The sequence below is a fragment of the Branchiostoma lanceolatum genome, chromosome 7 (genome assembly GCF_035083965.1).
Source record: "Branchiostoma lanceolatum isolate klBraLanc5 chromosome 7, klBraLanc5.hap2, whole genome shotgun sequence".
Classification (NCBI taxonomy): Eukaryota; Metazoa; Chordata; class Leptocardii; order Amphioxiformes; family Branchiostomatidae; genus Branchiostoma; species Branchiostoma lanceolatum.
Window position 1 is genome coordinate 16,853,923 of NC_089728.1, and position 13,767 is coordinate 16,867,689.

Genomic DNA, 13,767 nt, shown 5'->3' on the forward strand with positions numbered 1-13,767 from the left:
AACATCTAGGAACAAAGTCGTCTTGCTGATAAATTTGCTGATAAATGTCGTTATTCTCGAGTAGGACCCGATGGCCGGGAAACAACTCCAAAAGAAGTGGGTGGGGCAACCCAGGCCAAGATGACAGGCTCGGACGGGCAGGCAGTCCATAGTCCACCGGCAGTCAGCCCCGGTGGTCCGGCAACACACATGTACGAGGATGGTGACACGTTTGGGATGCGTCTCGGTCCACCCCTGAAACGAGAGGCTCGCCGCGCCCCGCCTGTCCCCCCTTCCCCGAGACCAGAAAGACCCCCCGCCGAACACAAGTACGAGGATGGAATGTCCTTCGGGATGCGTCTCGGGTCACCCCTGAAACGAGAGGCTCGCCGCCCCCCGCCTGTCCCCCCTTCCCCGAGACCAGAAAGACCCCCCGCCGAACACATGTACGAGGATGGAATGTCATTCGGGATGCGTCTCGGGCCAGCTCTGAACCGAGATGATCTCAACGCACCGCCTGTCCCCTCTTCACCGAGACCTGGAAGGCAGGCGGGCGGGGCCCAACAAGTGCCAGCTGGGCCGAATCCGTTACAAAATCCGCAGGCAATCCTCAGCCAGCTTCGACCGAACCCGATGTACAACTCAAACCAGGCCCAGCCTCCAGGTTGGTGTTACAGCAGAAGTGTCATATTTTTGATTGGCCATTATGAATACTTCTTCGATACGAAACAATGTTCGCTGAATACATTATGTAGAAAAACTTGAAACGTAACATGAGTCCCCATCAATGCTGTTTGGTGTGCAAAGTAGGCTATGCAAAACAATGGTTGAATAATCTTCAGTCTAAATACCTCTTGATGATGAGATACCCGTTGACATACAGAAATTGCTATTGCTTACAACCATAATCAATCCAAACAGCATCATCTACAGTTTTCAATTGTATTATTAAGTTGCTGAAGTAACATCAGATGGACTGACATGAAACAACAACGTCAGAATAGCACTGTATGAAACTTCGTTTATGTTCATTAAAGCCACCACAATCCGAAAGTACAAGTAACACTAATAATGCATTTTTTTCTGTCCAACTCAGCCCCAGAAAATCGCACCATTTGGGGACAGCTACGTCATCGCCTGTCACGACCACGCCTACTGATATGCGCTGCTATATCGTCCGTTGCCTTGGCAACACTGCTGATCGTGATACCTGTACTTCTGACGCACCTCAACTCTGGACCTGGACACCATGACTCTGTAAGTTTACTAATTATTGTTTTGATTTCACACATAAATGATTTTAGAAAAAATGGTTAAAAGAAAGACCACATTTCATTGTTAACCTGCTTTTGACGATTTCACGTTGAATGATGCGAAAGATGGCACAATCAGCATTGCTTATTTACCCATTTACAGCCGGCTACAACCACAGCAGGACCCAGCATCACTGGCCGTGCTGCCTGGAAAAGTTCTGCTGTGCTGATGAGGACTGGCGTCATCAAGGTCAGTACTTGTCAGCATTCCTTGGGTTTGGGATGGATGCCCAAACTACACTCATATAAGATAGAGAACCCCTTTTTCTTTGTCAATCCGCTTTTGATTATTTAATAATGAGAGAGATTGCATAACCAGCATTGTTCATTTACCCCATTACAGCCCGCTGTAACAAAAGCAGGACGTACAACCACTGATCGTGCTGCGCATGCTCGGCCCACTGTGCTGATGAGGACTTACGAAGCGACATCTGCTGACGTCATCAAGGTCAGTACTTGTCAGCGTTCCTTCGTTTTTTGGGATGGTGCACAATTAACATAATTCATCATCATCATCATCATCGTCGCTGCTTTCATCTGTCGAAGATGCAGGCCACCACTGCTTTCAACGCACATCTGTCCAGTGCCTGCCTTCTCACTCCTTCCCAAGTGAAGCCCAGTTCCTCCGAGTCTCTCATGACACGATTGCAGCGATGGTGATCATAAAACAACATATGACTATTAGCAACTATTAGATGTATCACTGTAACACACACAATACCAGCATGTATAACGTTTATGTGACTGTATAGATGGTGAACCTTACAATAGTTTAGCTATGCAAATGATTTCTAAAAAACAGTCCTTTGTGTCGTTGGAACTGTCATTATTTTGGCATTTTTACGACACAAAATCGCAACATGTGGTGGAAAGAAATTGAGATGACAGAATTTCGTTTTGATGCTTATTGCACCAAAGATGGTTTATTTACAATTTGACCCATTCTTACCGTTTAGGTCGATCCGGTCCATGGACATGGTCCTTCACACGGCATCACGGCGGAGATGGAAGCAGCAGGACCTACCCCAATCAACATGCCGGTTTCTACGATCACGGACATCAAAGGTTTGTGATTATAGTTCTTATTAAATGTACTATAAGGTACTTTTGGGGACACCTTGGGGCGGAGCCGTTAGTATAGTTTTGCGATCGGGATGGAAAGAATTCCAAACATTCTACGCATACATACCCAAGGGAATTGGTTTTCGACAACACCTTTCGGGAATGGTGATTGCACATAGCAGGGAGTGTCTTCTGTTGTTCTGATAACATCCAAACACATACCATAAAGGCCTTATTTGTATCATATGGGGAGGGGGCTCTGATATGGGAGGAGCGGGTTTACTATTCAAAAAGACATAAGGCGATGTACGCCAGACTTATGAAATGAAACCTTTGTCACATGATCATGAAATGAAATGAGATCATTTTTTTTGTTTCTACAGGTCAGGGCAGCATGGCACAGATCATCACCTTTGGCGATGAGCCGGGGGCTGGAAAACTGCGCGGCGCACGTGCAGTTGCAGTGTCCCCAGACAAAAAGATCTGGGTGGCCGATCGGTCCAAAGCGCTTCTCCAAGTGTACAGCTTGGAGGGCGCTTACCTGGGCCAGTTCCCACCCGGTGCACAAGGGCTAGGGTACCCATCAAAGACACCATCTGATGTGTCCATCGACAGGGATGGCAATCTGTGGGTCTTCATGATTGGGTATCCTGCCAGCCCTGACTCCGTGGTACAGGTCGGCAGGGATGGCAATCTCAAAGCCAAGTTTGATCTGCCTGACAACGTACCACGGGGGGCACTCCGCGGAATGGCCGTGGGCTTGCGCAACAACCACGTTTCCGTCACATGGTCTGACGGTTACAGTGGTGGTGTGCAAGCCTTCGACACGGAAGGCAAACTCCTGTGGGAGGTCGGGCAGCAGCAGCGGATGAAGAGGCCGATGAACGTCGCCGTTAACGGGAAAGGGAACATCTTCGTGTCTGACCATGACACTCACTTCGTGTACAAGTACGAAGTGAGTGGACAGTACGTGTCGAAGTTCGGAGGACCGGGACGGAGCGGTGGCCGCCTGAATCATCCTGAGGGCATCTGTGTGGACAGCTCTGGCCACATCTTGGTGGTGGACAACCAGCGTGTTGCCATGTTTACAGACCGGGGCAGGTACGTCCGCCACACCGCTGTCCGTGCCGAAAACCCAACAGCGGTTGCAGTGGGGCCGGGAGGACAGTTAGTTGTGATCAACAAAAACACCATCACTGTCTTCCCCCACTACTGATTATGATGCACGGCGATGGCATTTGTACAATTGTATGATGAAGATGGTTATAACATTTGCACTTAGTAGGTCTTATATTGTGCATTTTTGTAACTGCAGCAGAGTAACTTGTCACTTTGGATAACCGACTGTCACTTTTTAGTAATTAGATCATAATGGTTCAATTCTTTGTTTACTTGTGATGACGTTTTACAAAATATGTTTGATTTTGTATTGATATTGATACATTTTGTAATACTAAGGAGTTGAGTTCCTCTTTAAGGGTTGCATGGGATTTAGTCAGATAGTGCATTTGATTAACATTTATCTGTGCAGTTGAAAAATAGCCTCTGTATCAATTGCCTGTTTGAAGAGGAAGATCTGGATATTCTAATAGAAGCAATTAGTCAAATGGTGATATTTCACTTCAACCCAAGACGTGAATCCTAAATATATAAGCAAGTTATATAAAATTAACCAATTAATCAATCAATCAATCAATCGATCGATCAACCAACCAATCAATCAAGTAATCGAACCACCAGCCAATTCATTAATTATCCAACGGACGAATCGGGCAACCAATCAATATATTCTATCGTTCATACTTGTACATGATGCATCTATTTTTCTGGCAAAGCACTCATTTCTGAATTCATATTTTCTTTAGTTCAAAATTTCCATCAATCAACATAATTATGAAGCTCACTTATACTCGCTACAATACGTACTCATACATGAGGTTAAACCTATACCTATCCGTCTATCTAGTGAAGAGGAAATAGCATTTATATTCGTGAATGACATCTTGAACTTAAGTTGATGTGAAATTTAGACAAATTTGAAAGTAATAACTGCGTAGATTTATTCTTAGGAAGATGTTGCTGTTCACTCATGATGTAACATAGCAACTGATGTTTTAGATCGTGTAAGTTTTGGTCCATGTTCCATGTAGAAGTGAAATCAGGGGAAATCATGGTCTGAGTTTTGTGGAAGTATTGAACAAAATTAATGTGCACAATACTGGTATTGACGTATGTATGAAATTAGTAGTTCTTGGTGTATAAATTATGAACTAGGAAGTTCATATTGTCATATGTAACGATTAGTAATATTCCATTATGTAACATTGTGTGTACGTTCATATTTATAGAGACTATCTAATTTTGAGCTGATTCTATTAGACCAATATGGTGTAACAATTTGATCAATATACTCAATCTTACTTCTTTGTGACTTATCATAGTAATTTTATCTCACAAAGTTTTATTTGAATTTCGTAGATTGAAGGAAAGTTTTGTTCTTTGTCCATGTATCCATTGATCATTGAGTCTATAGCTCTGTTATCAACCAATTAACTATCAATGAAGAATAATTGTCAACAATCAACTCAATCCAATAAGTGATCTTTCAGGAAAATTCTATCTACCTTTGGTTTCTATTTGGAATTGAAGCTTGTCAAAACTATATAGTCTTTTTACCTCAACAGATGGAGTTCTTGATACTGTTGGAATGATGTTTTGGAGGTTAAATACATTCCATTATTTCCATTCCCTGAGAGAGTTCATGATAGGACAGATCCTGGTCCGTTTGTGTTGAAGTAATGACCAGTATTTATCCATAAGGATACATTTGACATGTTGAACCCACCCATACATTCCGTAATGACTTGCATGTATTGTTTACTATATTCTAATGCAATTTGTTCTGTTACACTTCGGTTACTGGCTATTTGCAATTTGGATACATTTCATGTCTATACTATGTATGACTTCAAAAGTTGTTTATTTGTAACTTTTTCAGCCTGAGCTCTTTTTATTGTATTTTTGGAGTACGTATGGTGTCATACAACTGTATACGCCCAGGCGAGTTGGGCAATTCTTTTGCATGACAAAATAAAACATTTAATCAATTATTCGTTCGTTCGTTTATTCATTCATCTAATTCATTTCTTTGAATTTAATCATTCCTTCAATCATTCATCCACATAGACCGATTATTGTCCCTAAATATCTCACCGTTTTGTATTGAAGATGACTCTTGTCATCTTCCATATGATTAATATCTAGAAACTAATAACTATACCATATACCAGGAGATGTATTCATTTCATCATCACCACAGCATAATACGACACATAATTTTATTTCACAATGTCTTATTTGAATTTCGTAGATTGAAGGAAAGTGTTTGATCTTTGTCCATTGTATCCATTGATCATTGACTCCACAGTTCTGTTATCAACCAATTAACCATCAATGAAGAAGAATTGTCAACAATCAACTCAATCCAATAAGTGTTCTTTTAGGGAAAATCTATCTGCCTTTGGTTTCTATTTGGAATTGAAGTTTTTCATAATAATATAGTCTTTTTTACCTCAACAGATGGGGTTCTTGATACTGTTGGAATGATGTTTTGGAGGTTAAATGCATTCAAGTATTTCCATTCCATGAGAGAGTTCATAATAGGACAGATCCTGGTCCGTTTGTGTTGAAGTAATGACCAGTATTTATCCATAAGGATACATTTGACATGTTGTACCCACCCATACATTCCGTAATGACTTGCATGTATTGTTTACTATGTTCTAATGCAATGTGTTATGTTAAACTTTATTACTATTTGAAATGTGGATACATTTCATATCTATATCATGCATGAATTCATAAGTTGTTTATTTGTAACTTTTTTTCAGCCTGAACTCTTTTTCTTGTATTTTTGGAGTACGCATGGTGTCACACAATTGTATACGCCCATGCGAGTGGGCAATCCTTTTGCATGACAAAATAAAATATTCAATCAATTATTCGTTCGTTCGTTTATTCATACATCTAATTCATTTCTTTAATCATTTTTTCAATCATTCATCCACATAGACCAATGATTGTCCCTTAATGTATCACCGTTTTGTATTGAAGATGACTCTTGTAAAGGATCCATATGATTAATATCTAGAAACTAATAACTATGCCATATACAAGGAGATGTATTCATTTTCATCATCACCACAGTACGACACATCAGGCTAATGTTGAAGATTAAAATTGCAGGGTTTATTGAAGAAACCACAATTGCCACAAAAAAAGAAAATGACAGAAACAATTCTTCACTTTTATTGTCTGGAAAAAACACCTTATCATCATTATAAGCTGCAATTTCATATCAATGGCTACGAAGAAACAACAGGAAACCACGATTGTTAGCACTATTTCAATTGCGCTGCTAGTAAACCATGTACATCCCAGAGTAAACAGTACAAGCTGAGACTGAAAATTATCCATTCCAACTACTAAAATACACAGCTAGTAAATTGGGTGCAACGGAAACTAGCCAAACATTCATGATGTCCGACCAATTTAATCATTTTGTAAGACTTGATTATTAATAAGTATACATTTGTTTAGTTCTGAAAAGAATGCTTGTCCAATTAATTTACTAGTAAGATATTTTTAGATGTCTCTTATAGCAAATTATTGGGATAAAGGGGTGATATCCCATTAATTTACTAGTAAGAGATTATTTAATGTCTCTTATAGTAAACTAATGGGATAAAGGGGTACTATTAGTAATTTATTAGTAAGAGACTTTAAAAGATTGTCCTATAGTGAAATAATGGGATACGTTTTGTGACAGTCGTTATCTCGTGTAAAAGTAGTTCTCACGGTTTCCGATTGAAATACTTTTTTTGAACTAAAAAATGGGATAAATAGCTTGAGCTCTTTTGTCTCTATGTGTATTATGATGATATAAAAAGATTAATACATTATGATATTACCTAATATCATGTAGGTATGAGTGAAAGAATTAGCCTTAGATATATAAAAACTGTCTATTTTTCAAACTTCATGCCAAATGAAGATAATGACAATAATGATGGTAGCAATAATGAAATTGATAATACCACACAGTAGTGGCATTTCATGTCATTAACAATAACATCTATGTTGAATACAGCAACTCATTGCTACTCAGGAGATGTCTGTTTTCTTCTCTTAACAGATATGCAGCCTAGCTGTTACGCTATGTTTCCAAACAGTAAAAAAGCAACAATGCCAACATATTACAAAAACTTAATACCCATGGCAGATTCATCAGCAGGGGATTAAAGTATAGAAAAACACGACCCAATACCCTCGTTAATCGGCACAAATCAGCATTCCGATTTCGAACGGCGTTAGAAATATGTTCTATGTTCATCTCAACACATCCCTTTCGAAACTCCGGCGCCATGCATTCTGGATATGCTCTCGCGAGAGCATGATCTGGCGGGAAGGCGCGTGATTTGGCACGCGAGCAGTAAGAAATTGTCATAGTATGCCTGTTATGATGGAGTCCCAATAGCAAGCAGGAGCGAATCTTCGGTGGGGAGATATGCTCCTCCTCCACCCACCCAATTTTATGCGTCGTAAGCGTAATGCTAATGAACTATTTTAGCGACTAGAAACTTGTGGTGCTAAAGACACAACAGGTTTGTGCAATTACTCCAAATCCTTCTAACCCTAAAAAATTTGGCGTTCAGGAGGCAGATGCACGACGATTGCTTTGTTGGCGTTACACCCTCCCGGGAAGGCTGACAACCCCTGCACCCAAGTCTGCGCCTCCAGGATATAACATGCCATGTCATCACTGTTTAACACGTAGATCGTCCCGTCCATTTCTGTACACCCCCTCTCATAGTGAATTGCTTCCGTGGCCAGATGGTCTGCAAGTACAAACCATTGTTTTGTGGTGACGTTGAAGCAGTCAACTCCTGGAACTAGTCCACCAAGAAGGTAGATGGTTTCTCCCACCGCGACCATACTGTTCTTGTCCCGTTTTCTGGGCAGGGGAGACAGAATCTCCCATTGGTTGATGTTTGACACGTACTTCAAGAGGGCAAACGTCTCTTCCCATCGTTCTTCCGAGTTGACGTAAATGTCTCCCTTGCAGACGACAGCTAGATCGTAGTTAGTCCAGTCTCCAGGTAACGACCGTCTGAACTCCCACCTGTCCTGTTCAGGAATGTATCTTTCCATGGTTTGAACAGGAAAGTGGTACTGAAACCCGCCAATCGCGTACACGGACTCATCATGCGTGACGGCTCCAAAGTAAGCCCTGGCTTCGTTCATTGGACGTTGCTCCGTCCATTTATTCTTCACAGGATCATAGCAGAAGTTGTAGGCTTGAACGTCACCATCGCCGGAAGGATGGATAGACCTCGGAGTACTGTACCCTCCCATAACGTAAATGTAGTTGTTCAGAACTGCCACGCCCCATCCACGTCGGCAAGCCTGTTCAGGTTTTTCAGTCAACACTTTCCAGACATCCTGAGTCAATGAAAAACAAAGTTCATTAATTTATTTCATTCGTTAAACATGATAAATTCAACGTCAGTTGCCCTTAATGATTTAGCCAAAATCAAGACCGAATGTCCACAACAATATTTTCTACACATGATAGACACATGTACTGCAGTATTTCACAATAGAGGGGCGAAATGTACCACCAAAGATGCATATGGCATACCTATATTGCAATACAGGCCTATAAGTAGCACCAGCTGAAGCCTCGTTTTGGTGCATGACCCCGGGATGACCCCGGAACTTCAAAATGGCCGCCGTAATTGGCAAGAGGTCTAAAAAACTGACAACTTTTGGCACACAGCCTTGGGCAGTATGATGATATAATAGTCATCTCTTACTCTATAGACCCCTTTCCAAACTCTCGGGGTCATTTTGAATCTGCTCTCGCGAGAGCACAATCTGGCGCGAGCGCGCGTGATTTGGTACGCTAGCGGTTAGAAGCGGTTGGAGATCTTCGAGCTCAGCGCTAATCACAGGTTTGAGGTGATCCTCGTTGCTGTAAAATATCATATAACAACACATGGGTTCATGTATGACAGAACATTACATAATGTGATGGATGCAATTTTTTTCAAATTCAGCCATATATATATGCACATTTATGCAGATTTTTTCAATTACCTTTAAACTGTCGTAATACATGAATTCCCTCGGACCCGGCTCTGGCCACGTAACATACCCCGTGTTCACACCGCACAAGAACTTCTGGTGCCTGAAGCGCGTTTTCCGAACCTCTTCTCGCTGTTCCTCCCTGAGCTCTTCGAAAACTTCCGAGCGAAGAAACTTCAGATAATTGTCCCCCATCAGCTGTGCTGCAGTTTCCTTCAGATCGCTGATGACGTAAGTATCAGCCAGCATGTACAGATGGACACAGTTCTCACAGCTGAGTTTACTCTTGATATAGTCCAGAATTGACCGCATCTGAAGAAACTGTGCCATCTCAAGAACACTGTGTAGTTTATCGTCCATTTTAATTGGCTTTGACTCGTACAGAAAGTCGAGTACGATTCGAAACGCTTCAGCTGTGAAGCCTTGAAGCTGGACGGAGTTTTCCCGACTTTCTCTCATGCCGCTTTCCAACATGGCGCGGAAGTAGTCCGACGTGTCCATCAGGACCGTCTTGTGGACGTGGAAGGTGCAGTCTTGAACTTTGACCTGGAGGTCAGGGTCACCGTGAACGTGATTGTACGAGATCTCATCGGTGATCTCCTCGACGCCGGATCTGGTTGTTGACATCGCCATGGAACCTTTTTATTTACCCAATCTTGTTACAAAAGGATCCCAGACTACGACATTAGAACAGACAAACAACAATTCAAATGTTTACAACGTATAGAGAACGTTAACGTTGCTCAACATATTTCAAACTTAGACAAATTGAAGAAATATCAACAGTACTGTAAATGCAGAAATGTTCACGATCGTTTTATGTTCGCCGTTTTCGCGGTAAAGTCTCTACCGCGAACTTAAAACCACCACGAAAAGGGCGCATGTTTCGTGTAAGACATCACGAAATCGCCGGCAGGGGCAGCCAGGGGTGCGGGCTGTTTCAAGCTTTGCACCCGAGTGCCACAACCTGGTGTGAGCGCCAAAGACTCGCTTTCATGTAAGACATCACGAAATCGCCGGCAGGGGCAGCCAGAGGTGCGGGCTGTTTCAAGCTTTGCACCCGAGTGCCCGTCCTGGTGTGAGCGCCAAAGACTCGCTTTCATGTAAGGCATCACGAAATCACCGGCAGGCGCAGCCAGGGGTGCCGGCTTTTTAAGGTCCTGTGCCCGAGTGCCCGTCCTTGTGTGAGCGCATGGGACGGGGTAAGATATCACGAAATCGCCAGCAGTGTGACAAGACAGACCTTTGAATGGACTGTAGTTCGCTGTAGTAGCGTAGTTGTGGAGTCACTTGTCGTTGGGAGGCTAGCGGGTGGGGAACTACTTGTGACTTGGACCGACATGACCTACCTGCCGTGGGACCATTTTAACATCCATGCAGACGGCTTTATGACAAGACAGACCGTTGAATGGACTGTAGTTCGCTGTAGTTGCGTAGTTGGGTAGTCGGTCTTGCCGTTGGGAGGCTAGCGGACAGAGAACTGCCTGTACTCGGTACGGTCCGACATGTCCTACCTGCCGTGTAAACAATTGTAGACGACCGTGCGGACGGCTCTATGAAAAAAAAAGACCTTTGAATGAGCTGTAGTTTTGCTGTAGTTGCATAGTTGGGTAGTCGGTCTTGCCGTTGCGAGGCTAGCGGACAGAGAACTGCATGTACTCGGTCCGACATGTCCTACCTGCCGTGGAAACATTTGTAGACGACCGTGCGGACGGCTCTATGACAAGACGAACCTTTGAATGAGCTGTAGTTCGCTGTAGTTGCGTAGTTGGGTAGTCGGTCTTGCCGTTGGGAGGCTAGCGGACAGAGAACTGCTTGTACTCGGTCCGACATGTCCTACCTGCCGTGGAAACATTTGTAGACGACCGTGCGGACGGCTCTATGAAAAAAAAAACGACCTTTGAATGAGCTGTAGTTCGCTGTAGTTGGGTAGTTGGGTAGTCGGTCTTGCCGTTGGGAGGCTAGCGGATGGGGAACTGCTTGTACTCGGTCCGACATGTCCTACCTGCCGTGGAAACATTTGTAGACGACCGTGCGGACTGCTCTATGAAAAAAAACGACCTTTGAATGAGCTGTAGTTCGCTGTAGTTGCGTAGTTGGGTAGTCAGTCTTGCCGTTGGGAGGCTAGCAGATGGGGAACTGCTTGTACTCGGTCCGACATGTCCTACCTGCCGTGGAAACATTTGTAGACGACCGTGCGGACTGCTCCATGAAAAAAAAACGACCTTTGAATGAGCTGTAGTTGCGTAGTTGGGTAGTCGGTCTTGCCGTTGGAGGCTAGTGGACGGGGAACTGCTTGTACTCGGGCCGACATGTCCTACCTGCCGTGGAAACATTTGTAGACGACCGTGCGGACGGCTCTATGAAAAAAAAACGACCTTTGAATGAGCTGTAGTTCGCTGTAGTTGCGTAGTTGGTCGGTCTTGCCGTTGGGAGGCTAGCGGATGGGGAACTGCTTGTATTCGGTCCGACATGTCCTACCTGCCGTGGAAACATTTGTAGACGACCGTGCGGACTGCTCTATGAAAAAAAAAAACGACCTTTGAATGAGCTGTAGTTCGCTGTAGTTGGGTAGTTGGGTAGTCGGTCTTGCCGTTGGGAGGCTAGCGGATGGGGAACTGCTTGTATTCGGTCCGACATGTCCTACCTGCCGTGGAAACATTTGTAGACGACCGTGCGGACGGCTCCATGAAAAAAAAAACGACCTTTGAATAAGCTGTACCAAACAATTTTACAAATCAACATATGTTCTTTTGAACTTCTTCATATTGACCGAAACGGTCTGTTCACAACTTGTCAGAACTTTTATTCAAAGAATATAACAAACTCCTTTGGCCTTGCTATCAAAACTACCGGCCCTCCCGAATGATTTGTAGCATATTAGCAACTCTGTTCCAATGTATCACTTCATGTGTGGTGTTGCATGAGGATATGAGGTTAGGAGATCAGTCACAAAATAAGCATAGACTTGGTGTACATTTATATCGGTACAGTACCGGTACTTCATGATCCAGTATTTTGGACCTGTACCTAACCGATTTTCACGGTACAGTACCGGTACTCAGCACTAGTACACACACTACACAAAAGGAACATAATAGACGTTGATAAAGGTTAGACATCCAGGTAATAAGATACGCCAAAACTACCGACGAAAGATAGCGGATGCTGTCTGAAACGTCTGACTGTTTCAAAATTTTATCCAGAAGCTTGTTTACCATTGTCTGTTTTGCCTGTTAAATATGCCGATGACCTCACCAACACTGAACTACTGATAGGGTCACTACCTGGGCAGACCCAGAGAGCGCTGGATTCTGTTCCTGAATGGGGTGAAGGGTTTTCACTGTCAGCGAATGCGAAAAAAAAAAGATATCATCATATGTGCTAGAAAAAAGGAGAATGTCCCCACCCCACCCTTCAATAGAAGGCCACCCGATTGAACGTGTCACAACATTCAAACTTCTAGGTGTATTCATTTCGTATGATATGACTTGGGACGCCCGTGTCCAGTATATGCTTACTAAAACTCGCCCAAGAATGTATTATTTAACTGTAGCTAAGAAGGCTTGTTTTGTCTACAGATGTGCTTACACGCATTTATCTAGTATCCATACGTCCCTTACTTGAATATGCCAGCCCGGTTTGGGGAGGCCTGTCCAAACGCCTATCACACCTGCTCGAAAGTGTACAAAAACGATGTTGTAAAATTATAAATATCCCCGTAGAGTCTCTGCTGTTTTCTCTGCCTTCAAGGCGGGACCAGGCCACCTTCCGTACACTACAAAATATCATAAAGGATCCTCACAACCCTCTGCTTGCTTTTGTGTCCAAACCATAGCAGATTAACTACAATTCTGCGTCGGGCTCTTGAACAGGTCCTCCCAACACTAAGTAAAACTAAGCGACATGAATTATCTTTCATGCCGCAGGCACTGAAGCTACTGTCTAAAAAGAATTCAAAGGTCATTTTTTTTCATAGAGCCGTCCGCACGGTTGTCTACAAATGTTTCCACGGCAAGTAGGTCATGTCGGACCGACTACCCAACTACGCTACTACAGCGAACTACACCCGAGTCAAAGGTCGTTTTTTTCATAGAGCCCTCCGCACGTCGGCGGTCGTCAAGGAATGTTTTTGCGGCAGGTAGGTCATGTCGGACCGAGTACAAGCGGTTCCCCATCCGCTAGCCTCCCAACGGCAAGACCGACTACCCAACTACGCAACTACAGCGAACTACAGCTCATTCAAAGGTCTTTTTTTTTTATAGAG

General features: G+C 43.3%; 1 protein-coding gene across 1 annotated transcript; it reads right to left on the reverse strand.

Annotated features, from left to right (window-relative positions):
• Positions 1-7,541: 7,541 nt before the first annotated feature.
• On the reverse strand, positions 7,542-10,152 carry LOC136438491 (kelch-like protein 42). Its single transcript, XM_066433297.1, has 2 exons — positions 9,513-10,152; positions 7,542-8,855 (listed from the first exon to the last, which is right to left on the reverse strand). The coding sequence occupies exons 1-2, from the start codon at positions 10,131-10,133 to the stop codon at positions 8,049-8,051; spliced, it is 1,428 nt and encodes a 475-aa protein (XP_066289394.1). The 5' UTR covers positions 10,134-10,152; the 3' UTR covers positions 7,542-8,048.
• Positions 10,153-13,767: the final 3,615 nt, after the last annotated feature.

Excerpts from the sequence above, each read along its gene's own strand:
- LOC136438491 (XM_066433297.1), bottom strand. The coding sequence starts at position 10,133 with ATGGCGATGTCAACAACCAGATCCGGCGTCGAGGAGATCACCGATGAG. Across the intron at positions 8,856-9,512 it reads TGTATTACGACAGTTTAAAG|GATGTCTGGAAAGTGTTGAC; the intron begins GTAATTGAAAAA and ends TCATTGACTCAG.